Source organism: Gopherus evgoodei, chromosome 9 (genome assembly GCF_007399415.2).
Source record: "Gopherus evgoodei ecotype Sinaloan lineage chromosome 9, rGopEvg1_v1.p, whole genome shotgun sequence".
Classification (NCBI taxonomy): domain Eukaryota; kingdom Metazoa; phylum Chordata; order Testudines; family Testudinidae; genus Gopherus; species Gopherus evgoodei.
Window position 1 is genome coordinate 38476511 of NC_044330.1, and position 27990 is coordinate 38504500.

Genomic DNA, 27990 nt, shown 5'->3' on the forward strand with positions numbered 1-27990 from the left:
ACCCAAAATAAGTATAAACCAATATGTTCTCTCAGTTATGTTTCAGAATTGTACTGAGCAAAATGGGGGCAGTTTTTCTTCTCTTAAAGATGCCTGACCCTGACCTAAGAGTTTGGTATTCATTTGTAACAGTCACAGCCTAGTCATGCCAAAATTGTTATGATTCCTACAGGTCTCCTTGGTAAAGTAGCTCCCAAACAAACAGCTGTTTACAGTATGGTGACTGCCTGTTCCTATAAAGTTATTGTATTTTAGAAACCGATGACCCAAATTTCAACCTTTACTAAAACTTACTGTTCTCTCCCATCATGCAACATATGCATGTACATGTACACACACACATACGCAATACTAAAACCCCACAAAGCCCTATCAGCCCTTCAAACTGAGGGTTGAATCTGTTAAATATCTTACAGTCTGGGTGAACCACTTTAGGTAGGGCCCAATTATAGGGTGACCATATTTTCCAAAAAGGAAAATAGGGACATCTCTGGGCCAGCCCAAGCCACACCCCACCCCTCCCATGCGGGGCTGCCCCTGGCCACCCTGCTGCCCACCCGCAACCCCCTCTCCCAGTCTGAGCCCCTTTGCTGCCCTCCCTGCCCCGATCCTATTGCTGCCCGCTCACCCACAGGGGCTGGTGGTCTAAGCCCCCACCCCCTCTCGTCTCCCTGCACACAGGGTGGGGTGGGCTGGCCAGCCCAAGCCACTCTCCTTAGCTCTCCCTCCAGCGCAGGGCTGGCATTGCCACTCAGCCTTCCTCCCGTACCCCACTAGGGGTCCCATGTGCAGGGGGGTCAGCAGTGAGGTGAAATGCTGCTTGCAGCCTGCTCCCCCCACTAGGGGGCAAGTAGAGCCCCTCTATTCAGGAGATTAGAGATCTTCCCGCCAGCGCTGAGCAGGGACCCCCATCCCCACAGGCTGCCCCAAGCGCCAGGTAGAGAGCAGGGGTAGGTGCACAGAGAAGGGGGAACATGCCCTGCCCCTGCTATTCACCTGTGCAAGGCGGGAGCTGATGGCAGCACAGCGGGGTTGCTTCCCAGGAGGCACGGGGCACGGCAGGAACCCAGGCTGCTCCTTTCTGGGCATGCTCTCACTGTCCATCCCGGCACTGCTGCTGGAGGAGGCAGGCAGGGAGACTCTGGTGCTGGCACGCGCTGGGGAGAGTAAAGGGGGGGGGCACAGCCACTTGCTGCCCCCCACTGCCGATTCTGTTCTGAGATCCCAGAAAATATGGGACAATATGCCTGTATTTAACAAAAAGTCAAGACACCTGTAAGAAGGCTTAAATACAGGATTGTCCAGTTAAAAACGGGACATCTGGTCACCCTACCCATTTAGGACAGCAACCTCAAACTATCCGTGGTTTTGCATATTCAGGTTCTGTTCTTGATGGCCAGGAGCACTATACACACAGCTTCATTTCTGCTGAAGATTAAGATGTGTTTTTCTTTGTATTCAGAGAAAAACTCAATGTCACACTGAATACAAGTTTTGTAAATCCTCTAACCTTAAATTACACACTCCTTGAGTAAAAGATAGGAATAAAGTTGCTGCAATCAATGGTCTTGTCTACACTAAAACTTTTCCCACTATTGATCTAGCACCAGTGCAGCTCCACCTTCTGAAACTAGAGCTGGAACACATGATGGTAAAGACACCTGTGTTCTGTCTACACTAGCATTCTCACCAGCAGAGCTGCTAAGCAAAGAGTGAGAAAAGTACTTACATTTTTCAGTGCTGATGAAGCCAAAGGGACACTCACACAGATAGGTTTGCAGGATCAGATGCTAAATGAAGAAGGATTTTCCATGACTAAGAAGATAGGAAGGAATTCTACTAATTTAATCTATCACATGCACACATTTTTCTTATAGAAGAGCGGTTGCAAATTGAGAAATGTTTTGTTTCATCACAAGGCCATTGTCTTATATCTGGACATCCTGAATTTGCAGTTATTTAAAGATGAGCGATTCATGGTCTGGTATCCCATATTTTTCCTTGTGGTCTTCAAATAATTTACTTAGTACTCGCAGGTATGTTTGATGCAACTGCTCAATCTCTTCAAGAGTAGGATTCAAATTCTGTTGTACAGTGATAGGTTTCCCCACTGCAAACAAAACAGCAATGACATTAGCTACACTGACATCTATTTGCTGCAGATAAAAGTACTCTTCTGTATTGGCCAGATGCTTAGTTTTGTTGTTTTATAGATGGTGGATGAAATACTGGCTGTATTGAAGTAACCAGCAAAACTCTTTGATTTCAATGAGGCCAGAATTTCACCTAGTATTAAATCAGCAAGCAGGAAGTCTTGATTTAAATTGATCTTAATCTTGTTTTGCATTTGTACTTTTTAGTTATTTTCCCAAGAAAAGCTGATTTTCAATGGTTGGGAACCACTGAGACATGCTAACTTGCAAATAAATATAGCGTTTGCACTAAATTTGGTGCTTCTTTTTGCTAATCATGAAGATACACATTTATTTATATAGCTTAACTTACAATTGTTCAGATTCTTAACTTTACATTTTTTATTCTTAGAAAATGATGAATTATTCATTTCTGATTTACTAGATGGATCATTTTTTACTTATGATTTGAGTTAAGCTCTATTTGGATGAAAATTCAAATTCAATTAAAAATGCACAAAACCATCATTTTAAAGTTGTTTTTTATTAATTGAATAAAACTAATCAAATGTGCTGGACACACACAAAAAAAGGTTAATCTAAACATATTTTGCATTTAAAACTAATTAAACAGAAGAAGTATTACCTGTAGTTAGTGAATTGAACTGATTGTTTTGGGTCACTATATCCTTCAGGATTTTAGAACTAGTAGATTTCATCATCTCACACCTAGTTTTTATTCATACATTGGAAGAGAAAAACAAGTTTCCTGATTTTTAAACTCTCAGTTGGTTGGGTTTTTTTAACTTTGAATGAACTAGTCATTGCACTAAACAAGTAGATTATAGTCTTCATTTCAGTTTATTTTCTCTCATCAGCAGAAGAGGATACTGCTGTCCTAAGACAGTTTAGCACTTGAACAAACTCTGGTTCCAGGTGATTAGTCAGTGACTTCCGCCAGCGCAGTAGTCTGATTTTCTTTAAAATCTGGCAGCCAACATACTGCTTTTCCCCCCCTTCATTTAAATGAATAGATTACAATAAGTTTTGGTCTCAACATGGGTTGTCATAACTACAAGTTTAAAAATAAACCTATTTAAAATTAAGAACATAAACCTCTGTTTTATTTAAATAAACAAGTCCCCTTTTTTTTAAATGAATCAATCCCCTCCCACCCCACCCCCTATATGGGCAGACAGAACAGGACACAGGGAAATACAGACTGACTTGTACAATGGAATTCAGTCTTTATTCCAGAGGTAGGCAACCTATGGCATGCCAAAGGCAGCACGCAAGCTGATTTTCAGTAGCACTCTCACTGCCCAGGTCCTGGCCACCGGTCTGGGGAGGTCTGCATTTTAATTTAATTTTAAACGAAGCTTCTTAAACATTTTAAAAAACCTTATTTACTTTACATACAACAATAGTTTAGTTATATATTATAGACTTATAGAAAGGGACCCTCTACAAACATTAAAATGTATTACTGACACGCGAAACCTTAACTTAGAGTGAATAACTGAAGACTTGACACACCACTTCTGAAAGGTTGCCGACCCCTGCTTTATTCCAACACCCTAGAAAATGGCTTTACCTGATAAATATCTAGGTTTCCAACCATTGCCTTTGGGTAGCTTGCAACATGACCATGATTTAAGGGTGGGATTTTTCAAAAGCATTCAGCATTGGCTTAATTCCATTGAAGTTCATAGCAGTTCAACACTCTCTTTGATGAGAGAAGAGTTGGGCCAATTTTGAAAAAAATCCCCCAAAATTTGATCTGTCAACACTTTATATAGGTTTCAATTAACCATTAAATCATCTGTCCATTAAAAACTCTTTTTAAAAGAAAGAGATGATTCTATGGAGCTAGAAATCCTGCATACCACATGCATCCTGCAAATGTGGAAGAACCTGAAGATTCAGAGAACAGAGATCCAGAACAGAGATTGCAGGGGCTGGAGGAGGCATGTACCCTGCCCTGGGGCTGTGCTGTGTGCTGGCTTCTGTGTTTTACTGTGGATGGGGTGGGGGCCTGTGGATCTAGCTGCCAAACTTGCCCAGGGAGAGAGATGAGGGGCTAAATATCTTCTGATGAAACTGCATGGCTATGGAGATGCTCCATTGCTCTTCAATGGATTGGAACATCTCCCTGACTTCCTTAGGAATTCCTGAGCACTCAGCCGTCTCAGGTGGGCTGCACTGAGGAAAGGATTTGGGCAGAGACTGAAGTGAAGGGGAGTGCAAACAGCAGAGGGAAGTCCCCCTTTCCTCATTTTGGTTTGTGTAACCAGTGCTCCCCCACACCCCACCCCATGGCTGATGCAGTCAAAGTTCCCCCTCCTGTTTCAATGTATTGTAATCACTTATTGTGGCCCAGTTGGCATAAATCAGGGTGACGTCATCAAGAGGCGTCGCTGCTGAAATGCCGCAGAAATTCGGCGGCATTTCGGCAGGTGCTCCACTGGCACCACGGTCCTTCGTCTGGCGCCTGCCAGACGAAAAGGCTGGGGACCACTGGCATAAATTATTTATAAAGACTTTTTCCTTTATCTCCTCCCCCGGCCAACAGAACAGAAAAGAACAGGATAAAGACATTAGGAAAGACAAACATTTATTTCAAACCCCACCTGCTCGTGTTTAGATGCACAGCAGCCAGTTCTGTCTGGCAGAGCAGATTTGTAAAGGAACACCATTACTGAATTCAACTACAAATAACACATTTTAAACATTCCCGTAAGAATGACAGAAGCCACTAAGGGACTTACCAACAGTGTGAATAGGTTTCCTGTAAGGCATCAAGCCAAAACTGTACTGAAATATTCCTCTAGCATGAAACAGAGGTAAAGTAAACCCCACCATCTTCCTCAGTCTCTCCTGTAAAGTTCTGAGCCACGATCCTTTGGGGTTTGCAACTTGCTTAAACAATTCATTTTCACCAAACGAGAATACTGGAACCAAGTGAGCCCTGTAATTAAACAGAATTAATAATCACAGGGCACTCAATGAAGCATGACTTGCAACTCACATCTACAGCATGAGGAGTCACATTAATCAATGCAGGTAATTTCCTCAATGCTTATAAAATTCATCAGTATTTGCATTATGCATTCAACTCTTCACTGAAATGCAGGTGAAATGCTTCTTTGTGCAGCTGGAAGGGGGCACAATATTTATTAAAAACAAAAACCAGGCATCTTCTGCCTTCTGCGCAGTGTTCACACAGTAGCAAACCTAAGTGAAGGTTTCCAATAAAGACAGAGGAATCCCTTTTTTCTGATTTTATGGCAGCTGCTAAAATCTTATTCATGACAAACAGCTGTTGGGCCTAGACCATCACAGTTTCACTGAGTTTTCTGTAGTTCCATAGCACCTTCTATCTTATAGGTGACATTCAATGGGGGTTGGGTGTCTAATTCCATGTAGTGCCTGTGAAAATCCCAGTGTTGATCTTATAACACTAGCAGCTGAATCTTGTTTGCAGGAGTTGCTCTAGTAGTCTATTTCAGTTTAGAACTCAGCCTCTTCGCATCATAAGTTCTTGTTCTTCTCAGTGGGGATCTGTGGCTTGGAAGGAGTTATATAGCACCTGCAAAAACTCTCCAAATTCCACCCCATTCTAAGCGTCGGAATTGCAATGGTTCTGCTGTTGTCGTCAGGGTGAAAGGGGAAACCTTTATTGAAAGCCCTGGCTACTACAGCTGAGGTGTCAGTCTGGTAAACTTATGTGGCTGTTAGAAAGCATGGGGAACCAATACAATACTATTGTATAGAATTAAAATAAAGAGTTATCTTAAGTGGTCTCTCCAGAAGTTTAACAGCTCCCAGTTTTCTTGCACTAAAATCCTAGGCAATCGCTACGTTTCCTAAACATTTTCATCTTACTCTATGTTTGACAATCTGTCTCTATGGTGCACGGCTGTTAAAATGGTAGTATTGCAGCAAGGTTACTCAAGGTGAAGAGTACTTGGAATGCATCAGCTGGATATGCTAATAAGAGTAATGAAAATTAATCCTCCTGAAGCAAGGATGCAGCTGTCTGGTCTGTACAATGGATAGTCATGAGTTGCTTGCATGAAACTAAGATAAATAGTTATGTGGCTTTTTAGACTCTGGGATTCATAAGAAATACCATTCCCTACCCCACTTCTGCTGGCCCGTCGAATGGTGTCTGCCTGGCCTAAAATTGTGTGGCAGGTTTCTCAACAATGACAGTTCCGCATCATACAGCTGCCACTGAAAGAAACATCTGAAGACTCTGTAAGCAGAGTGGATGTATAGGCTGCCAAGTTTTTGTTAGACCATTAATGATGATGAACAGGAAACCCTTGTGGTGCAATGGCATTTCTCTACATGCCCTGTGAATCTATTAGCTTTCGTTTTCATCTGAAAGACTTCCTATAGAGGGTTGATACACTGAAATAAATAACATGGAGTTTTGGTTGTGAAACTCAGAAGAAACTAGCTTACCCTCTACTTGTGCTGTGTCATTATGATTTTTCTATTTGTATTTAACGTTTGTATGATCTTGAATCAACTGTCCTTGCCAGTAGACCCATTGGAGTGAATGGAACTACTGAAGTGCTTAAGGGACTTGATTCATCTCCCACTGAAATAAGTGGAAAAAGATTCCCTTTGATCTCCATAGCAGTTGGACAAGGAGAGCCGGATTTGGCTTCTTATCTATAGTCCTGTGTATCAGGTAAATAGTGGTACATTTTGTGAGCTGCTTTGGCCAACTCACCGTTGTGAATGAGAACACAGAGCCACACTGTATCACACAGAGCTGCTATTGGTTTAAATGAGAGCTTCATATAGGAGTAGGACGGGTTCTCAAATTTTATTGCACCGCAACCCCTTTCTGACAACAAAAATTACTACATGATCCCAGGAGAGGGGACCGAAGCCTGAGCCCTGCCACCCTCGGGGGGAAGGGGGCAAAGCCCAAGCCCCACTATCCCAGACTGGGGGGGGGGCCAAAAACAAAGCAGGCAGGGGCCCATAACCTGAGTCCCGACACCCAGGGCCAAAGCCCAGGGGCTTCAGCTTTGGCCCCAGGTGGTGGGGCTCGAGTTTTAGTTTCAGTTTCAGCTCTGGACCCCAGCAAGTCTAAGCCAGCCCTGGCAACCCTATGACCCACTTTGGGATCCCAACCCAGAGTCTGAAAACCACTGGAGCAAGAGGATAGACCTTGGCCTCTATTTTTGATGATTTCTTCTGGTTAAACAAGTTATTAATATTACTACTATACAGACTTATGAAGAAGGCCTGAAATGAATCTGTATGCTTGGCTTTTCCCTCCCCCACTTTGTGGGTCATCTTTAAGTGAAAAGGAGGCCCTTTTTTCCCGAGATTGCTCTGTTTCTCCAAAGCACTTAAATCCATCCCTATTCATCAAACACAATGCTGAATCTGGACCTAATGGTTACCACATCTCTTCCCCTAAAATCATGAGCAAATCAAGTCAAAGAGAAGAAATACTCTTTGAAATCTGTAGTGTTCTGAAGTACAGGAACAGTAGGCTCAGCAGAACTGCTATGAGACAGCCAGTAAATAGTGTGTCTGAATGATTCAGCAACACAATCTAAGGAACTGGAAAATGTTACTACATAGAGAGTTGCACAGTTTATTTGCTGCTGTGGTTTAAAACAAGTCAGTCAAATCACCAGGATGTGCCAATACCTCCACATACCACTAGATTATTTCTGTAAATGATAAGAAAAGGGATTTCACATCTATCCCTGTATTATTTCTCTATTCTGTTTTAATCAAGATATATCAGTTCTGGCTCTTATTTTAGACATCTGCATCCCATGTCAATGCACAAATAACCTTCTCAGATTCACACAGTTTCTATGCTGTATTAACACTACAAGAAGTGCAGTTGCAGTCACAGCCAACAGTGCTAATGGAACACCTACCCATACTTCAAAGCCATTTTAATAAAACCTCTCCTCTTGAGGATATTCAGAGTTAAACTTCCAGGATGGGCATCCAAAGACTCTTCTGCTCCTCCAATCACAATCACTGCAACGTTTCCACCTCTGTCATTGTTCAGCACATGAGACACACTCTTCTTGGAGGCTGACACCACTCCTTAAGGATCAAACGTTTGTAACAGAGGATCAGTAAATCATTTGTATAATACCAAGAGAAGCCAGAAATAGTTTTAAAATATTTTGAATGGCTAAGGCCCAGGATGGAGTCAAGAGACACAGGATTTGATCCTGGTTCTGTAACAGATTTGTATTTGACAAAGTCCTCTGTGCCTCTTTCCCCTTTGCGCTAAATTCTATTTTCCTGCCATGCTGGAACATTGTGAGATCTTCAGAGGGGAGGGGTCCACACAATGTCAATACAAATTCTTAATAATCAGGCATTTCTCATCTCAATGATTCTAATAATACATTTCCTTCTCAGAAATGCGAGACTACAGAATCATGTGGAAAGAGTTACAATGGAGAGAGTCGACAGGCTGAAGCTAAAGCCATGGCAGGTGGAGGGTTTAACTGGGAAGCAGGCGCATATAAACAATAAGAGAGAGTTTGGGAATGTTTGGGAGTTTGAGCAGGGGGGATATAAGATGTTGCAATCTAAACTAGGACCCATAGTGCCAGAACTGAAGTCAATAGAATGACAGTGTAATAAGGACCAGAATCAGCTCACTTAAACTACTTCATTAGCTCTTCCTTGAGGCACCCTGGCCATGCCACCTCCCAAGCCTGTGCTGCCCATCCCATTACTTGGGCTGCACTAACTCTCTATATAACCCCTCCCAGGCAAAGAGGAGGCCTTGCCTTCTTCTCTGCTGACACAACCAACCCCTCTTCCATGGCTGACTTTCTGCTGCATGGGCCCATCACAGCAGCTGAAGCTGTGATAGACTTGGACTGAATCTGGCCCTTTGAAGCATGAGAATTATAGAAATTACAAAGGAAAACATACCTCTGCCTAACTCATCTCCTGCAGGATTCTGCCCCACAGCATTATTTACTAGTACTTTGTGCAATCACGCTATTTTAGAGTCATTTTTTTTAAAGAACAGTCTAGGAATGAAATCCAGCTTGTTCTTCTTTAAAGCTGGCATTGAATGCCTTTGCTTCTGGATTCAAATAAACAAATGGCCCAGACTTGAGCTGCTGTTTCCCATCTTTTCTGCTGTTGGGGAAGTTAAAATGTGAGAAAAGTCATGCAATTGTGTTGCTACTCTGGGAGCTATATACTAAGAGAAATATCTTGCTAACAGACACAGAATTAAGTTTAACTAATGTTCCAGAGAGACTTGCAAATATGACCAGAAATAAATTATCTGAACAAATGTGCTTCAAACACTGATAGGAGAGCTCAATGTACAGATTTTTCTGTATTCTAGCTGTGACTTCACAGAGTACGCAGCAGTCATTACATTGTTTGAAATGGGGGAAATTCTATGGCCTGTATTATACAGGGGATCAGACGAGATGATCACAATGGTCCCCTGTGGCTCTAAGACCTGTGTGTCTATAAAATCACTCAGACTATTCTACAACACTGGCAGTTTTGGAGCATGTCAAAATTACTTCTCATCGAGAAAGTAAAAGGATTGTCCCTATGGGTCAGAATGGCAAAGCCAGGTGGAAACACTTCTGTATTGACCTATATTTAGATTGTGGATAATATTCTGTCAGGTCAGATACGCTCAGTTTCCACTATCACCAATTCCTGACCTGTGCAAGTGTAACAAAAATCCCCTGAAAAATTCTATTTTGGTGGAAGGTGATTCCTTTCTGATGTTATATGATTATAATTGGACGTACATTCATATTATGTGGTACTGTATATTAGGTGTTTCTCTTCTCACATTTAATAATTAGTTCATTTCATCTGCAGATCTCAGCAAAAAAGCATACAGATAGTCTCATTTTAGCAAAGAGTGAATGGAAGCACAGCAAGGTTGAACCACCAGCCTTAAGTCACACACAGTGAATTAACATCAGAGCCAGGAATAGAACTTAAGTCTCCTGGCTACTGGCACGGCACAGCACAGCACCCTGCCCACTAGGCCATTTTGCCTTCCTGCTATAACTTCATGAACTTAAATAAAATAACTCCTGATATACATCATGGCAAGAGGAGAAGCAGGGTCATGCTTCCTTCCATTCCTCCCACTTTTACTATTATTTACTATTTGTATTGTGGTAACACCTAGGAGCTCTAGTTATGGACCAAGATCCCATTGCACTAGGCGCCGTGCAGACATGGGGTGGGGGGGAAGATAGTTCCATCCCCCAGAGAGCTTGGGTTTATGGTGTAATTACATATAAAACAAAACAAAACTGGAAGTGAAGCCCTTCGGACCCAGGTAAGTAATCAAGTCCTCCACTGGAATGATGTTTGTACAGAGCAGGACTATAACGTTCTTGGGAGAGGAACCATCTCCAGGCTTGTTCTTCAGCAGCACAGAACATAGTATCACTGCTTAATAAACAATACTGTACTGAACTCCACTTGCCCTATTCTTCCCATGTAACCAGTACTAAGTACTAGGGTAAAACAGCTCATGGGTAAGCATGGGAAAAGAAGAGAGAAATCTTAGTAAATAGTCAGAGAGGAAGGATGGTCCAATAGTTCGCACTTAGCCCAGCACTTGGGCTCAAGTACCTGCTCCATCAGAGACTTCCTGTCTGACCTCAGGCAAGTTACTTTAGTCCCTCTCATGCCTCAGTTCCACATCTGTAAAATGGGGATAACAACACTGCCCTACCTCACAGGAGGATTTTGAGGAGAAATACTAGAACTGACTGGAAAAATTCTGATGAAAAGTTTTTTTTGTCAGAATTTGTCAAATCATCGAGATCAAAATATTCTGCGGAGACCGTTTCATTTTGATGAAGTTCCTCTGGAAACCAGGCAGAGTTCCGACAGAAATCTGACTGTATTCTGCCAACCCACCTCCTCAGTAGTCAATGTGGCAGGTTGCTGGGAAATCCACATTTCCAGAGTCCATGGCCCTGGGGCAGCCTGCCCTGGAGCTCCATCCCTTATTGAGGAAAGTTTTGAAATTTTTGGTTTCCATTCTGAATTGGAACAAACCCAAATTTAGAAATAGCGAAATTCTGCGTGAGACAGGTTAGCTTTCCCTAATAAATAAAGCTCTGATAAATACATCAAAAGTTGTGAGGTACTTAGATATTGTAATAATAGGGAGGCCATACAAGTACCTAACATAGATAGTTTCTCCTTCAACTCAAAAATTGATCCCACCATAAATAAAAGCTTTACACTCCTATCCTGCAATCCGATCCTTGTTGATGGACCCCTAAGCCCTGCCAGAGCGCCACTAATTTCAATGGGCAAAAAGGTCTCCATGCATAGAACAGATTACAAGAATGTGGCCTTGTAACAGGCTGGCTGACCCTTTAAGGGGAATCAGGCCCAGCCTCACCTGTAACAGGTCACCTACCTTCCCAGCTGATCCTGATCATCCAAGGATCAAATAGCCTGTTCAGTTAGACCTAGCTGGGGAAGAGGGCCAAGGGATGCCTTTATAGAGTGAGAGAGCTCAGATAGTAGGGGAAGTTGCAGAATGGTTTCTGGCTCCTCTGGTAGACCCTGAGGAAGAGTATCTCTGAGGTAGATGGCCTGGAGGAGGGAGACAGGCTGCTACAGTAGGCCCTGAAGCAGGAAGGACAGAGAGGCAAAGGGGAAAAGCCCTTGGGACCTGTAGCACAGAGTGGGCTGAGGAACGGTTCTTGTGTTTGATGTCTGCCTAAATCGTACGTCTGGAGAATAAAACTGTGTCTGGAAAAAGACTCTAGGTGTGGCAGTGAGTTCTTCCTGTGCAGGTGAGACAGGCCTAACTTATCAATGTGCAGAAGGTGCCCAACCCTGCTACACTTATGTATGCAGTCATATTGACCACGATGGGGATTACTTTGCAAAGATGACTCAGTTTAGTAAGGGTCTGGATGAGCCAACTGAACCTTGTGTAAGCCAGTGCAACTCAATAAAGTAAATGGACTTGCACCAGATCTGAATTTGCAGCTGTAGGCAACTGGTTAATTCTTTTATGGTCAGCGCCCTGCTCCTACATAATGTGAAATATTATGGTATTCATATATTATGATTTTATTTTTTTGAATACTAGCATCTACTGCCATTATATTATGAATGACATTTTGCATCTAAGTTTGTCTCTTTATTTACAGACAATGCAAAAATACTAAATAAAAATAGCTCAGTGGTTTGAGCATTGGCCTGCTAAACCCAGGGTTGTGAGCTCAGTCCTAGATGGGGACATTTAGGGATCTGGGGTAAAAATTGGTGAATGGTCCTGCTTTGAGCGGGGGTTAGACTAGATGACCTCCTGCGGTCCCTTCCAATCATGATATTCTATTAAAAGAAATATTATCTATCATGACCGGTGCCTACACAACCTGTAATGACTTCTTGGCTTTCACTAAAATTAAGTTTTAAAAAATTAAAGATGCATTGCTCAATCAAAAATTCTTCTAGCTTAGCTCCCTCATCTAGTATAGTCACCCTTTCACCAAAACAACCTCACTGCATGATAGACTTGCTATGGGCCTGATTCTGCTCCCTTGACAAAGCTCTCATTGACTTCACTGGTACAGAATTGGGCTGCATAACTGGAATTACAATTCCCACATTATAATGTATTAAAATAATTCAGGAATTTCATTACAAGTCACTTTCAATGATGATTCACTGGTTTATTAAAAGTACAACAAAGCCTTCTGAATTGCTTTTGAAACACTCGTTCACTGTGAACAGATTTTCTATTGGGCCAGTCCTGGTCCTATTGAAGTTAAATGGCAGAACTTTTCATAGACTTCAGTAGATACAGGATGAGGCCCTATATCGGAGACCACTTTATACAACTCAATTTAAATATATGCCATATCTGAAGCAGTGGCTAAGAGATCTTAGTTCCACCTACCAGTACTCAAAGCATAATCTCTGAAGAAAGGGCATCCGAACCAGAAGGGCAAGATGTGAAGATATGGAGTAAGACCAGGGAATAATTCTTTAAAACCTGTATATTCTGTGCAAAAGTTTCCAAAGGCTCCAGCAACAAGAATACCATGAGGGTGAAATCCAAACAGATAGTTTTGGCTTGGATCCAAATCTGACGTTTTTATGAGCTGAAAATAATATAAATGGAGTCTGAGTTTACAACTATTTTAATCACAGTGGTTCATAAACACAGGAAGAATTTCAAGAGTAGGGAGGCTGCATGTAATAGCGTGTATATCACTGATACTTTATTTCCCTGTTATGAGCATCTTAAGTGATCCTAAGCGAAGTAAGTATAAAGAGCTCAGTTCTGTCTCAGATTAATAGTTCTGTAATCTCTACAATATCTGAGCTTCCATCTTGTGGCTAGAAAGGTTCAGCTCAAAAGAACCAGTCCCCAACTATTCTTCCTGTCACTAACTCCAGATTTTCTTTATCTAAGCTTGATTTACAGAAGACAGGTCAAATTCACTCCTGGTATAATTCCACTGACTTCAGCAGGGCTATGCCGGAGATGAATCTGGCCCAAAGCATTCATGATAAAGAGCCACCTTGATCTGCATTTTCACAATTCGGTGTGAAACTTTTTACTCACATGAATTGGAAAGTAATCGGTAAAGTACTTCCAAATTGTCCAGTTTCTGACCCACTTTGATCTTCTCCCTCCAGTTTGGGGGGTCTCCCAATCAAGATAGAGCCACAGTGCATAGAGGACAGGTAGGAACCAGTAGTTTCCCAAAAGCAAGATGATGAAGACTCCCCAGCAACACTGTGCTACAAGAAACAAAAAGAAAACCACAGTGAAGATTATTCATTACTATCTCACTATAGGAAAGAATCCTTGGACCCAGTTTTGTTTTCATTTACACCTGTGTAAAACCAAAGGAATTCCATAGAAGTTACTTAAGGGTAGGGGGAAGGAGGGAGCAAAAGTGAGCAAAGACTTCATATATTCTGGTTGGTGAGGGGATGGAGCAGGGCCGACTGAAAGGGAGACATCATGGAGGGAGTGGATAGAGCACTGGGCTGGGACTCAAGAGACTTGAATTCTATTCCCGGCTCTACCACTGACCTGTGGGGTGACCTTTGCAAAGTGCCTTGAGATTTACTGATGAAAAGAGCTAGGTATTGTTACCGAAAAGGAACCTAATTTAATAAGAGTCTACAGTCTTGCCACGAGGAGCAAAAAATCAAACCAAACCAACATTTCTGTGGAATCACAACAGCTGTCCTAACCCAGCTACTTTCAGAATAACAGACACTCAAATTAATGAGAAAGCAATTGTAACATCCTAATATAATTGCCACAGATAGGAGCCATATTGATACCATTTCCTAGTTTACTGAATCATGTGGATTTATAATATGGTATTAGTCGGGATATGTTAGCGTTAGTCCAACTCTTGCAATCTTTACTCAGGAAAAAGTCCCAGTCATGTCTATGGGAATATTTCCTGTGTAGAGCCTGCAGGATTTGTCCCTGTATTAAGCAGCTCTGGGATAACTCTGCTTGTGATGTACAAAGCTGGTTAAAAGGAAATTCGGGGCCACATGCTACCCTCTACTACCTGACACAAAGAGTAGCGAATTGTGGGAGGAATTTAGAGTACTCAACAAGACTTGCACAAAGGGCATTGCTTATAGAGGGTAGAAAGAGCTAAACTTGGATTGTAAACTCTTTGGCCAACAACTGTGCCTTTGTATGTGCTTGTATGGTGCCTGGCACCATGAGGCCCCAATCTTGACTGCAGCCTCTAACCATTACTGTGGTATAAAAGAAAATAAGCATTACCTTGGCTGAACAAGGGTATTTTACAAACCAATTTTTATATTTCATCTTTGAAGAGTAAAATAGTTTGTGGGAACTACATCAACCTGGTTTGAAGCCTGGCACCTTGAAGGTGAGGATTTCACAGCAGATGGTGAATCACTCTAGAGTAAATAGGAAAAGTAGATAACAGTGAGAAACGTTGAGCTAATTCAGGTTACCAAATTCAGTCTGGTCTGGAACCCCGCTGTGCACAATGATGACACTCACACTGCGGGCAAATCAAAGCTTTAACAATTTTATAAGCATAATTAGTAAGGTCACAAATGCTCCAAACCATATGAAAAGGGCGCAGTAAACATAGACTTAAGCTAATGTTTTGTATCATTCCTTACATGTACTCACACCATCTCAAGGAGCTCTAGTGGTAAGAGACAAGTGGTCATCCATGAAGTTCCAACCCTGTCCCTTGTACCCCATAGACCTAGCTTAGCATTTCATTTGGCAGAAGGGCAAGAAATCTATGGGCCTATATCCTGTAAGGCAGTGCTTCTCAAAGTTGGGTTGCCGCTCATGCAGGGAAAGCCCGTGGCGGCTTGGGCTGGTTCATTTACCTGCCACATCCGCAAGTTCGGCTGATCGTGGCTCCCACTCGCTGCAGTTCGACGCTCCAGGCCAATGGGGGCTGCGGAAAGCGGTGCAGGCCGAGGGATGTGCTGGCCGCCCTTCCCGCAGCCCCCAATGGTCTGGAGTCGTGAACCGCAGCCAGTGGGAGCTGCGAATGGCCAAACCTGCGAACGCAGCAGGTAAACAAACTGGCCTGGACCACCAGGGGCTTTCCCTGCATGAGCGGTGGACTGGCTTTGAGAAGCACTGAAATAAGGCATTATCTTAAGCAGCAGACTTGTTTGGCATGCCATGGACAGAGAAAGATCCCTCATGGATGACTGTCTCTTACCACCTGATCCCCAAGAAAGGGTGTGAGAATATGTAAAGAATGGTACAAAATATTAGCTTATTATATTACTGCTACCTTTTTATGTGGTTTGGAGCATTTGCATCTAATTGTGCTAATAAAAATTGCTTAAAGTTTGGCTTTGCCTTCAGTGTGAGTATCATCATTGTGTACTTCGGGGTTCCCACCCAGACACTGACCTTAACCTGAATTCTGTTGTGCCTGATTCTGGACTAGAACCCTCAGTACCCATTTCTTTAGACTTGTAATTAACTGGAAACAAGTAATAATCAATAACCACTAAAGAACTGGGTAACACCCTGGCATGCCAAACAAGTCTGAGAGCCCAGATCTCCCCCTTACATGGTGGTGTGGCCTAATATAGGGACTAGTGGTTATCATGAATATTCATACAAATGCCACCCCTTTGTCCATATCTAACTTCCTCACCCTAATAATGTCGGGGTGTCTTTATCCTCCTACAGGTTAGTATGTTAATAATTTGAACTTACATACATCAATTCATCCCCAAGGCAAGTTTGTTGTTAAGCATCTGCCAGTATTTCTATCCTAAAGTATCTGTCAAGCCTGATTCCCCACTCTGGCACTTTGAGTAAGAAAGTGGGGGCCCGCAAAGGATCTAAAAAATTAATACTTGCCACTCCAGGCTTGTATTAAACTCCCAAGGTTACAGTTTTTCTCTGACCTTGGATGGGAAGATGCTGCCACCACCCAAGTGCAAACACCCCCATTGGAGAACCCAGAAAGGCGCACTTGGGAATTCCTTCCTGTGGGGTACCCTCAAGCCCTTTCACACACACCCCTCTGGGGAACAGCTGAGAAAGAAAAACAAAGGAAATCAGCTGTTGCCACCAGGGCTTTGGAGCTGTGCTCCGGCTCCGCTCCAGCTCCAGGCAAAAAGCTGCAGCTCCACTGCTCTGGAGCTGCTCTGGGCTCCACTCTGAAGCCCTGGTTGCCACCAGCGATCAAACCTCTTAAGGACACAAAAATTCAATCCTGTTCTTAAAAAGGGTAAATTTTATTAAAAACAAAAAGAAAGAAAATACATTTGGAACTTAGGGTTTTTGCTAGGTTTAAATAAATATATAAATAAAATCACAATTACAAGAATTAAGCATCAAGATAGATTCTTGAGGTCCAGCTGAAAGGTTACAAGCAAAACAAAAGCACCTGGGGTTAGCGCAGAGGAGTCCGCAAGCCATAGAGAAATAAGAGAGAAACCTAATGGCATCTTCCTAGACACTTCCTGATCTACTTACATATCTGGGGTTTCAAATGAGCAGTTTCTAGGTATGATCTGATGATTTTCCATACCTGGCCAAAGCTTTTTATAGCACAGTTCCAGCCTGTCTCTGCTCTGTCCTCTCTCTCTGGAGACAAAGGGAAAGTTTTTTCCCCCAATTTTAAAAAATTCTAGCCCTCCCATTGGCTCCTTTGGTCACGGGCCCACTCCCTTTCTTTTACCTACGCAGGGAGACTTTTTAACCCTTTACAGGTTCTCTACTTGCTTTACAACTACTAAAAGGGATTTTATAGCTAACTGGCTGGCTGGGTGACCCTCCCCCCAGTTCATTTATCACAATATCCAAGCCTAGTATCAGTGCAGTACTCCTGCAGTTACCTGGTATTGTTTTGTACAAACCCTCCCCCGAAGCACAACGTTCCCTGTTCACCAAAACTCAGGGTTCCTGCTGGTCCACTTTCTTACGCTAAGGCTCAAAGGCCTTAAAGCCTTATGCTAACTGCTTACGCTAATGCTTTACATGGCATAGATCTATAGGTTTCTTGTGTTACTTATAAGTAAAATGCCTTTAAGCTAGCTCTATGGCTACAGTAAGAACGCTGGAAAACACTGAAGACAATGGAAATGCTCCCTGTAACAGAATCCCTGGGCTGCAGCCTGGGACTATTGGACCACTGTGCCCCCTTAACTCTGCAGTCTGGGCTGTCTCTCACAATGCTTTCCTAGTGACAAGCAGCAAACCCCTCCAGGTGCTGTTATCACTCAGTGCAACAGCATGTGGAGCCCTGCACCCAGCTAGATTGCAGAAATGCTCCCAGAGCCACTCATGAATCACACAGAGAAAAGCATCAGCCGAATCCCCCCAGCTCCCAGCTGAGGAATACACCATTTTGCACTGCTCAAGATGAGCAGTACAAATTTATTAATTGGTTCTCCACTTCATCAATGGGAAGTGGATATACATCAGCTTTTGCAAACTAGAGCAGATTTACCACACACTTCAGGCAAACTCACTGGTAAAGATAAACAGTAAAACAAATGTATTGAATCCAAAAGATAGATTTTAAGTGATTATAAATGATAGGCAAAAAGTCAGAGTTAGTTACCAAAAGAAAATATAAGCACGCAGTCTAAACTCTCAACACTATTAGACTAGGCAACATCTAGATTAAGCAGTTTTTCTTCACTCCAGTGGATATTGCAGTTCTTAATATACAGATTTGTCCCTTAAACCTGGGCCAGTCTCCTCTGCTGGAGTCTTCACTGGGTGTCCTTATTGCTTGCAGCATAGGTGGGGGAAGGAGAAAAGGCCCAGCAAGTGGCTACTGTGTTCTGTTTTATACCCTTAGCCCCTGTGCTTGGAGAACACAAGTCCAAGCACATCTAGTGGGCACTGCTGGACAATGGCTGTTGATGGGTTGTTTGACACCCCACCCAGGCATTGGTTACTTTCCTTGCTGTTGTCTCTGAGGGGCTAATATCTGGCTTATTCCTCAATTTACAGCATGTTTTAGTGATAACCATACAACACAATCTCATAACTTCATATGGACTAAAGATATACATATTTAGATAGAACAGTGACTTTCAGCCAATCATAACCTTTCCCCTCCCGGCATGCTTTATATGCAATATCACAATTATATATAGATGAGGAATATGGGGGTTACAAGATGCTCCCCCAAGATATAGTATGTCACACTCCCATTGAATTAAGCCCACAGATAGCAACTGTCATCCAGGACAATTCTAAAGCACTTTCTAGAAAGAAAGGCAGCAACTTCTGAGTGGGATGAAGGGGCTATTCAGCACCAGCAACATTATGCAGCAAGGAATTTAGATGCTTTTAGGAAAGGATGTGAACATGTCCTATTCAACATATTCATAAATGATCTGGAAAAAGGAGTAAACAGTGAGGTGGCAAAATTTGCAGATGATACAAAATTACTAAAGATAGTTAAGACCCAGGCAGACTGTGAAGAACTACAAAAGGATCTCTCAAAACTGCGTAACTGGGCAACAAAATGGCAGATGAAATTTAATGCGGATAAATGCAAAGTAATGCACATTGGAAAGCATAATCCCAACTATACATATAAAATGATGGGGTCTAAATTAGCTGTTACCCTCAAGAAAGAGATCTTGGAGTCATTGTGGATAGTTCTCTGAAAACTTCCACTCAGTGTGCAGCAGTAGTCAAAAAGGTGAACAGAAAGCTGGGGATAATTGAGAGATAGATAGATAATAGGACAGAAAATATCATGTTGCTTCTCTATAAATCCATGGTATGCCCACATCTTGAATACCGTGTGCAGATGTGGTTGCCTCATCTCAAAAAAGATATATTGGAATTGGAAAAGGTTCAGAAAAGGGCAACAAAAATGATTAGGAGGTATGGAACAGCTTTCATATGAGGAGAGACTAATAAAACTGGGACTTTTCAGCTTGGAAAAGAGATGGCTAAGGGGAGGTATGATTGAGGTCTACAAATGACTGATGTAGAGAAAATAGATAAGGAAGTGTTGTTTACTACTTCTAATAACACAAGAACTAGGGGTCACCAAATGAAATTAATAGGCAGCAGGTTTAAAACAAATATAAGGAAGCATTTCTTCACACAATGCACAGTCAACCTGTGGAACTCTGTGCCGAAGGATGTTGTGAAGGCCAAGACCATAACAGGATTCAAAAAAGAACTAGATAAATTCATGCAGGATAGGTCCATCAATGGCTCTTAGCCAGGATGGGCAGGAATGGTGTCCCTAGCCTCTGTTTGCCAGAAGCTGGGAATGGGCGACAGGATGATCACTTCATGATTACCTGTTCGGTTCATTCCCTCTGGGGTACCTGGCACTGGCCACTGTCAGAAGACAGGGTACTGGGCTAGATGGACCTTTGGTCTGACCCTGTAGGACCATTCTTACGTTCTTAACTTTGCCGTCTGAAATGACAGGGGAATTTTTAGGTACTGTGATCAGAGTTTGAGTCTGGCTAAGCAACATCGTTCCTTTCGCAAAAACGTCATAGGGGTCTTTAATTACCACAAGTGGATGGGATTCCAGCTTTAGGTCTCATCCAAAGGGTGATAAGCAGAAATATTTCTCAGTGTTGTTCCTGAGAGGATTCTTGGCACAGTAATGACCCTGTGCAGTAGCATAAATAGACTTGGTAACTTTTCACCTCCTTGGCAAGCTACTCTATGTCAACTGTATGTAAGTTAGAGCAATTATGAATATCATCACGTAAGACTATTCAACACTATGCAAAAGATCGTACCCTACAGAGATCAGTACGCTTACTGCTTTGCGTTTTCTAAAGCAGGGTCCAATCCTGCAAGGTGCTGAGCACTTCGAGAGGTACTAAGCACCTCTTCTCCTATCAAAAGCATTAAAGAGTGGGCCATGCCCAATGGGAGTTGAGAGCGCCTGGTCAGTACCTCTCCTGCTGCACCCTGTGTTGGTATAATGCCTCTTGTACTTACAGTGGGATAGAGCACACAAATACCATCAAACCACACCTGCTACATTAAATGCACTAATGGTCTATAAAGAAAGTTAATGTGTAAACCACAATGACTAAGAATTCTAACCAGTAAGTCTCTAAGCACAAAAAGGGCATTTTTCTCCAAGGGCATTGGTTAGAAGGAAGTCAATGAACAAATGACAATGACCTTAGACAATCTCATAAGCACATTCTTGGCAGAAGACAGCTGGCTGTAGGACTTGCCATCTCGATATAGACTCATAGACTAATAGGTCAGAAGGGACCAATCTGATCATCTAGTCCGACCTCCTGCACAAGGCAGGCCACATGTCCGAGTCCAAGTTTGCTGGCCTTCACAGAGTGGTGTAACTGTTTGTTTGACCTTGGATATGGAAGGTTTTATTTATGAGGTTAATTGGAATGCTTGGTAAAAGGGAGGATGTGTTACCTAGTGGGTACAGTACTCAACTGGGGCTCAGGACACTGGAGTTCTATTTCTGGCTCTGCCAGTGGGTTTCTAGGTAGCCTTGAACAAGTCACTTGACTCTCCCTGTGCCTCAGTTTCTCCATCTGTAAAACTTTATAAAGTGCTTTGGGATCTATGGATAGGAAACCCCCACACTATGTAAGAGCTAGGTGTTATTATCATCATCACTATCGGTACTATCCTCTACAAGCAATACTGACTGAGTGGTTGATATTACAGTGTGTGTGTGTGTGTGTGTGTGTGTGTGTGTGTGTGTGTGTGTGTGTGTGTGTGTGTGTATACATACGTATACATATATAATGTGCCCAAAGGCTACAGCAATAGGAATGTAATAAATTGTTAAATAACCAAATATCACCAAGAGATCTGGAAGCAGGAAAGCAGGACAGCACAAATAAAACAATGAGAAAGTAAAGGTGACCCAGAAAATTATTAGCCCAATTAGTGGCTCAATAGTAGGTGTAAGACAATTATCCTTGCTTGGATGACAGTTTGTTTAACCTAAGTTGCTCTTCTTTTTACACCACTTTCTACATGGTTTATGAGTGAATAAAGAATTTAAAAGAGAAATGCAAGAATATGAGCAAATGAAATAAGTGAACGGCATTCTAGCCAGACACTGGGAAAATGCTGCCATTAAAAAAAAAAAAATCACGTGCAGAATCTAGTGAGAAATAATCAGAGCACCCTTACCACTTTAGTAACATAGAGATGGGCCCGGGATGCAAAATTCAAAGTGGGAGTTGCCTCTCTGCAAAGCTGGGGCTGTTTGAATCCCAGCTTTCAGGTTTGTCTGTTTTTTTTAAAGAAACATAATCTAGAAATGAAATGGACATCTCTGCATTAACATCCTAAAGAAGTTTCTTTGTTAAACCCAAGTCCTAGGCACTCAGGCCTGGTCTACAGACAGCTTACGAATTGGTAAAACTATTTCAGTTAGGGCTGTGATTTTTTTGACCAAAATAGTTATATCAGTTCAATGCAGATTTACCAGTATAAATTACCTGATACTGGTGTATCTTATTCACCTACCCTTACCAGAATAAATTATGCCATCGTAAAGCACCTTATACTGGTATAGCTATATCCACACTCAGGGTATATCTACTTTACCTGCTGGATGGGCAGGCAGTGATAGATCTATCGAGGATCGACTTGTCGCATCTAGTGTAGATGTGATAAAATTGATCCCCGCTCGCTCTGCTGTCGACTCCAGAATTCATGGCCAGGTAAATTGACCTAAGATACGCCGACTTCAGCTATGCTATTCGCGTAGCTGAAGTTGCACATCTTAGGTCTACCCCTTCACCCCCAGTGTAGACCTAGCCTAAGGGAGTTGTACCACTATAACTATACCAGTATAGCAAACATTGTACCACGTTACCATGTAGATAAGCCCTCAGATACAAATGGTTTATAGTGTAGTATAAATGCCTAGATTAAATGCCTAGATTACTACAAAATTGGTTTCAGAGCTTAACCAAGCACATTTTCCATTGACATAAATACCTGTAGCTAGAAGTACAAAGCTGTAGACTGCATGGCCCTGATTCAGGAAGCACATAAGTACATGCTTACATACCCATCCTGAATACGGATGCCTTCCTGAGTTGCCGCTTAAAAATTGGCAATGTAGGGAGGCAAAGAACAAAATCAATACAAGACAATAAAATGTTGTGAACAGTTGGTGAAAGGGGGATTGTTCTTTGCCTTAGAACATAACATTGTTAGCCGCCTTCTTTGCCAGTTAAGGGAATTATTGTTCCAGCAGCCATAACCAGCTCCTGGGCAAATCTTTCATCACTTTCATCATCCCCTTTTATGGACGTCAGAGCCACAACACTGGACTCTGTTTCCAGCTAAATCCAATTAGTGTAGTGTAGTTTCATTCTACACTCTACCTGGCTGCCCAAAGCCAAGTCTCATCGTCCTGCGCTGGGGGCCGCTGTGAGCATGCTCTAGGCTCCTGAGGAGAAGGGAGGCACAAGGGGAAAAGGGATGTAGAATGGGAGAGGTGGGGCCTTAGGCACAAGGGGAGGGGCCAGGAGCAAGCTTCCCCTAATGGCTGGGTCACCGGCCACTCATGGAATTAGGTAAATTCACGAAGGATAGACCCATCTGGGGCTATTAGCTAAGACCGTCATGGATGCAACCCCATGCTCTAGGTGTCCCTAAACCTCAGACAGCCAGAAGATGGGTCTGGATGACAGGATATATATAGATCACTTAAATTGCCCTGTTCTGCTCATTCCTTCTGAAGCACCTGGCATTGGCCACTGTCAAAAGACAGGATACTGGGCTAGATGGACCATTGTTCTGACCCAGTATGGCCATTCTTATGTTCTTAATGTCTTTTCTGCTTTAGGATAGACTTTGGCAGCTTAAAATACAGGAAAAGGGAGACAAAGAAACTTGGGTCCAAAATTCTGAAGAGGTTTCACTGGCTTAATTAAATGGGTTAAACTAGTGGTTCTCAAACTTTAGCAACCTGAGGACCCCCATTTTGATTTAAATTTTTTTGCAGACCTCCAACCCCCCCAGCTCAGCCTGAAGCCCCAACCCTGCCCCACCTCTTCCCAGCATCGCTCCACCCTTGCCCCTCCTCTTCCTTGTCTCTTTCTGACCCTCCCCTGAGCATGCCCCATCCTCGCTCCTCCACCTCCCTCACAGCACCTCCTGTGCACTGCAAAACAGCTGTTCCGCGATGTGCAGGAAGCGCTGAGAGGGGGAGGAGTTGATCAATGGGGCCAGTGGCCCCAGACATGATTTGAGAAACCCTGAGTTAAACCATATGGTATTAGCTAGTGTTGGGCATGGACAAACTGCTTTATACAGGAGAGGTCCCGTCACTGCAGGATATCTGGGATGACAAAACCTATCATGTGACCAATAGCATGTTACCCAGTTTTAAACCTACCAATAAAGTAAAATACGCCACTTGTTCTAAGCATGGAGGATGATTCATTTTAAAAAGGCATTTTTGAGACATATAGTTCAAGAGCTCTTGAATGATTAGCTCATGGCATATCTATATTTGTTCAGAAAAAAATTATCTACTGGACATTCAGGACAGGAAAGAATGAAGACTGTACTCAACTCTATGCCTCATTGTTGGCCAACCCATTATGAACTGTCTCTCCGCTCTCATACTATCCACCCAACATTTTTAGATGGATTAGAGACATTTGATTAAGATTCAACTCAGATAAGACCAATATGATGCTCCTGGGTAAGGTGAAATATTTTGAGGATAGTTAATAACCTGTGCTTCCATTATGCAGGGAGTATGGACACAAAATGTGGAGGTTACCTTGACAGCTCTCTCAGCATGGAAGTTCTCCCGGCATGGCACACAGTGGTGAACTTCTATTATTGCCACCTCCAATTTATCCAGAATATCAGATTGATTCTTGCTAGCATGACCCTTTTCACAGGCATGTGTGCATTTGTTATATCCAACTGAGACTACTGAAATAGAAGTCTAACTGGACTTCCCCTAAAATTGATCCATGGGGTGCAGCAGTTGAAGAACACAACTGCCTGCTTGTTCATAGGATTGCAGCAAGGAAGTTGGTTATACCTCTGCAATCTACACTCGTTTCCAGTCTTAGGCGCTGACTTCCCCTCTGCCTGGTGGGTGCTGGACCCCCCCAAGCCCCACCCCTGCACCGCCTTCACCTCACTCCCATTCCACTCTTTCCCCAAAGTTCCCGCCCCACCCCGCCTTTTCCCCACCCCAGCCCTGCCCCCATTCAACCCCTTTCCCCAAAGTCCCCACCCCTGCCCTGCCTCTTCTCTGCCTCCTCCCCTGAGCATGCTGCGTCCCCGCTCCTCCCCCTCCTTCCTGGAAAGTCCTAAGCACTGCCAAACAGCAGTTACTTTGCAGGGTAGGAGAGGAGTGGGGATGTGGAGTGCTCGGGGAGGGGGGAGAAAGAGGTGAGGAGAGGGGAGCTTGGCTGCCGGTGGGTGCGAAGCACCCGCTAATTTTTCCCCGTAGGTGCACCCACAGTCAGCACTATGTTTCCAGTATGCCAAAAGGACGTGATCTACTGTATCTGTCTTGGAGAGTGACAGATCCTCATTCCATGGCCTTGGACAGAGAAAGGATTGTGGATTCCTCCTACAACTCCAGCAGATTTCCACTGCACATGACATTTATACTTGGGTTGTATGAAGGTTCAGGGATTTGGCCCAACGCTATAAAAGATGCACAGACAATGGGCAATTATGCTAATATAGGTGTAAACTGTTCTGTCATAAATAGATAGCTAAGGGTTAATGTTCTTTTACCTGTAAAGGGTTAACACAGGGAACCAAACACCTGACCAGAGGACCAATCAGGAAACAAAACTTTTTCAAATCTGGGTGGAGGGAAGTTTTGGGTGTGAGTTCGTTGTTCTTTGTCTTGTGTCTGTGCCCTCTCGGCTCTGAGAGTGATTTTTCTATCTCCTGCCTTTCTAATCTTCTGTTTCCAAGTTGTAAGTACAAGGATAGTAAGACAATAGGTTTATATTGTTTTCTTTTGTATTTACATGTGTGTAGTTGCTGGAATGTGTTAAATTGTATTCTTTTTGGATAAGGCTGTTTATTCATTTTTTTCCTTTAAGCAATTGACCCTGTCTATTGTCATCTTATTACAGAGACTATTTTTAATGTCTTTTTCTTTCTTTTTTTATATAAAGCTTTCTTTTTAAGACCGGTTGGAGTTTTTCTTTAGTGGGGACTCCAGGGAATTGAGTCTGCAGCTCACCAGGGAATTGGTGGAAGGAAAAAGTCAAGGGGAAAATCTCTTTGTGTTAGATTTACTAAGCCTGACTTTGCATACCCTCTGGGTAAGGGGGAAGAGAGATTAGCTCTCTTGGTACTTGTGTTTCCAGGACTTGAAACAGGGAGGGTAGAATCCCTTTGTTTAGATTCACGGAGCTTGCTTCTGTATATCTCTCCAGGAACCCAGGGAGGGAACACCTGGAGGAGAGGACGGGGAAGGGAAATGGTTTATTCCCCTTTGTTGTGAGACTCAAGAAATCTGAGTCTTGGGGTCCCCCAGGGAAGGTTTTGGGGAGACCACAGTGAGCTAGGCACTGTATAATTCTTAGCTGGTGGCAGCAAATACCAGGTCCAAGCTGGTAACTAAGCTTGGAGGTTTTCATGCTAACACCCATATTTTGGAGGCTAAGGTCCAGATCTGGGAAAAAATGTTATGACATGTTCAGACCTCAAATACATTTTTAATGTACTCTCCAGTTTACAAATAATTGTAAGGGGCTAAAGGCAAATATGTAAAGGTTAAAAAACAAATAATACGTACACACACAACTGGAAAAAGGATTAAATTTACATTTTTTCTTCAATCCCTTTGTTTGTAGGTAATTAGACCACACCAAATGTCTATACTGATCCAGAAACAATTTTGGGAATTAAAATAATAATAATAATATACTGGCAGGATTTGTAAGGAAGATGTTTTTGTAAAACTCAAACTATGGGAATACTGAAATCACCCAGTAACACATAGAATTGTGAGCCTTCTCAGTGGAGGCATCAGTGTACTCCATTGATTTCAGCAAAGTTATGCCAATTTATATTATCTGAGAATCAAGGTTTACCCACATGAGTAAGATTTACTCCTATGGTTAAACATTTAATGGTGGGACTCCTAACTGAAATATTAGGGGGAAAATCACCATACAGTAACGTTAGTCTGTGGAACTAATTTAGTAAAATAACGAAGTATCAACAACTAGGTTAATTTGAGATAAAAATAAACAAGCACGTGAAAAACATGAGTCCCATCTCCTGAAGCAGCAGGTTAATGACAGAGTAGTCCCTTATCAGTGATGATTTAAGTTTGATTTGCACGGAGATTCACCACAGCAAATTGTCCTACAAAAATAGTTAATAATCAAAGCTACATTAATCATAAAAATCTTTACATCTGAAATTCTGAATTGTTTTTTGTTGTGGGGGTAGCTATTAGTCATCATAAATCTAGCTCGGAGTGGGGAATTTGTTTTAATGGAAAGATACTGTCATTGAGAAATTCATTTGTAACTGTCTTTTAAAAAAAATATCCATGCATAACAAAAACACAAGTAACAGAAGGAAAACAGCAACTGCTTTTCAGACAGCACAGAGCCAACAAAATCAGAAGTGATCTCCTTACTCCTTCTACTCTGAAATGCCCTGTCTATTTGACTGTGAGTAAAATACTATAGTAAGAAAGCACCGTGGGAATTCACCACGTGGCGACTCAGTCTGAAGGAATCCTGCCTGTTGCTGCTTTTTTACCAAAAAAATAAAAAATAAAAAATAAAGATTAATCATTTTTCCTCGAAGACGTAAGTAGGAAAAAGGCTGTTACCTAGTAAGAGAAAGGAGAAGAGCCACTGAATCACTGCAGCTGTCTGAATTCTCCTGGCTAGGGGAATGTTGATGGGAGCAAACTCGACCTTCATGCTGTGTCTCTGTCCTGCAAAGGTAAAACCTTCGCTCTTCCCCGGGGAGGTGAATAGCAGCAGAACGAGGAAAGCAAACGACCGACTCCCAGCTCCGATCCCGTCAGGATTAGAACAGGTCCTCAGTGCTCCGGCTGGCCAGCGCTGCCAGCAAGCTGAAGTCCGGGGAGTGAAGGTTCAGCTCCGGGGCGGCCACTGAGCGCGGCCAAAGCCCCGGGGCCTGCGTGTGACTCAGCCAGGCAGCGCAAGAGTGGCAGAGTCAGAGCAGAGCCCGTACTCACCCCGCCTTACGGGAACTCGCTGCCCTCGCCCCGCCCGGCAGAGAGGGGGCAGTCCCGGGCCAAGAGGGCTGCCCGCAGCGCAGGACGGGACAGGCTGCAGTTCAGCTAGGCTGGGGGAACCGCTGGCTGCTGTGCAACACGAGAGCACT

General features: G+C 42.9%; 1 protein-coding gene across 3 annotated transcripts; it reads right to left on the minus strand.

Moving 5' to 3' along the window:
- Positions 1 to 670: 670 nt before the first annotated feature.
- MOGAT1 (monoacylglycerol O-acyltransferase 1) lies at positions 671 to 27990 on the minus strand. Of its 3 annotated transcripts, XM_030576504.1 has the most exons (7): positions 27467 to 27990; positions 13744 to 13922; positions 13072 to 13276; positions 8054 to 8228; positions 4901 to 5100; positions 1730 to 1790; positions 671 to 1247 (listed from the first exon to the last, which is right to left on the minus strand). In XM_030576504.1, exons 1-6 carry the CDS (start codon positions 27558 to 27560, stop codon positions 1762 to 1764), a joined length of 882 nt encoding a protein of 293 aa, XP_030432364.1. In that variant the 5' UTR covers positions 27561 to 27990; the 3' UTR covers positions 671 to 1247; positions 1730 to 1761. The 3 variants fall into 3 exon arrangements, with proteins under 3 accessions (XP_030432364.1, XP_030432363.1, XP_030432362.1); XM_030576503.1 differs by having other exon boundaries at positions 671 to 1790; XM_030576502.1 differs by having other exon boundaries at positions 671 to 2110.

Excerpts from the sequence above, each read along its gene's own strand:
- MOGAT1 (XM_030576502.1), bottom strand. The coding sequence starts at position 27,560 with ATGAAGGTCGAGTTTGCTCCCATCAACATTCCCCTAGCCAGGAGAATT. Across the intron at positions 13,277-13,743 it reads CCGATTACTTTCCAATTCAT|CTCATAAAAACGTCAGATTT; the intron begins GTGAGTAAAAAG and ends TATTATTTTCAG. Across the intron at positions 2,111-4,900 it reads GAAACCTATTCACACTGTTG|TGGGGAAACCTATCACTGTA; the intron begins GTAAGTCCCTTA and ends TTTTGTTTGCAG.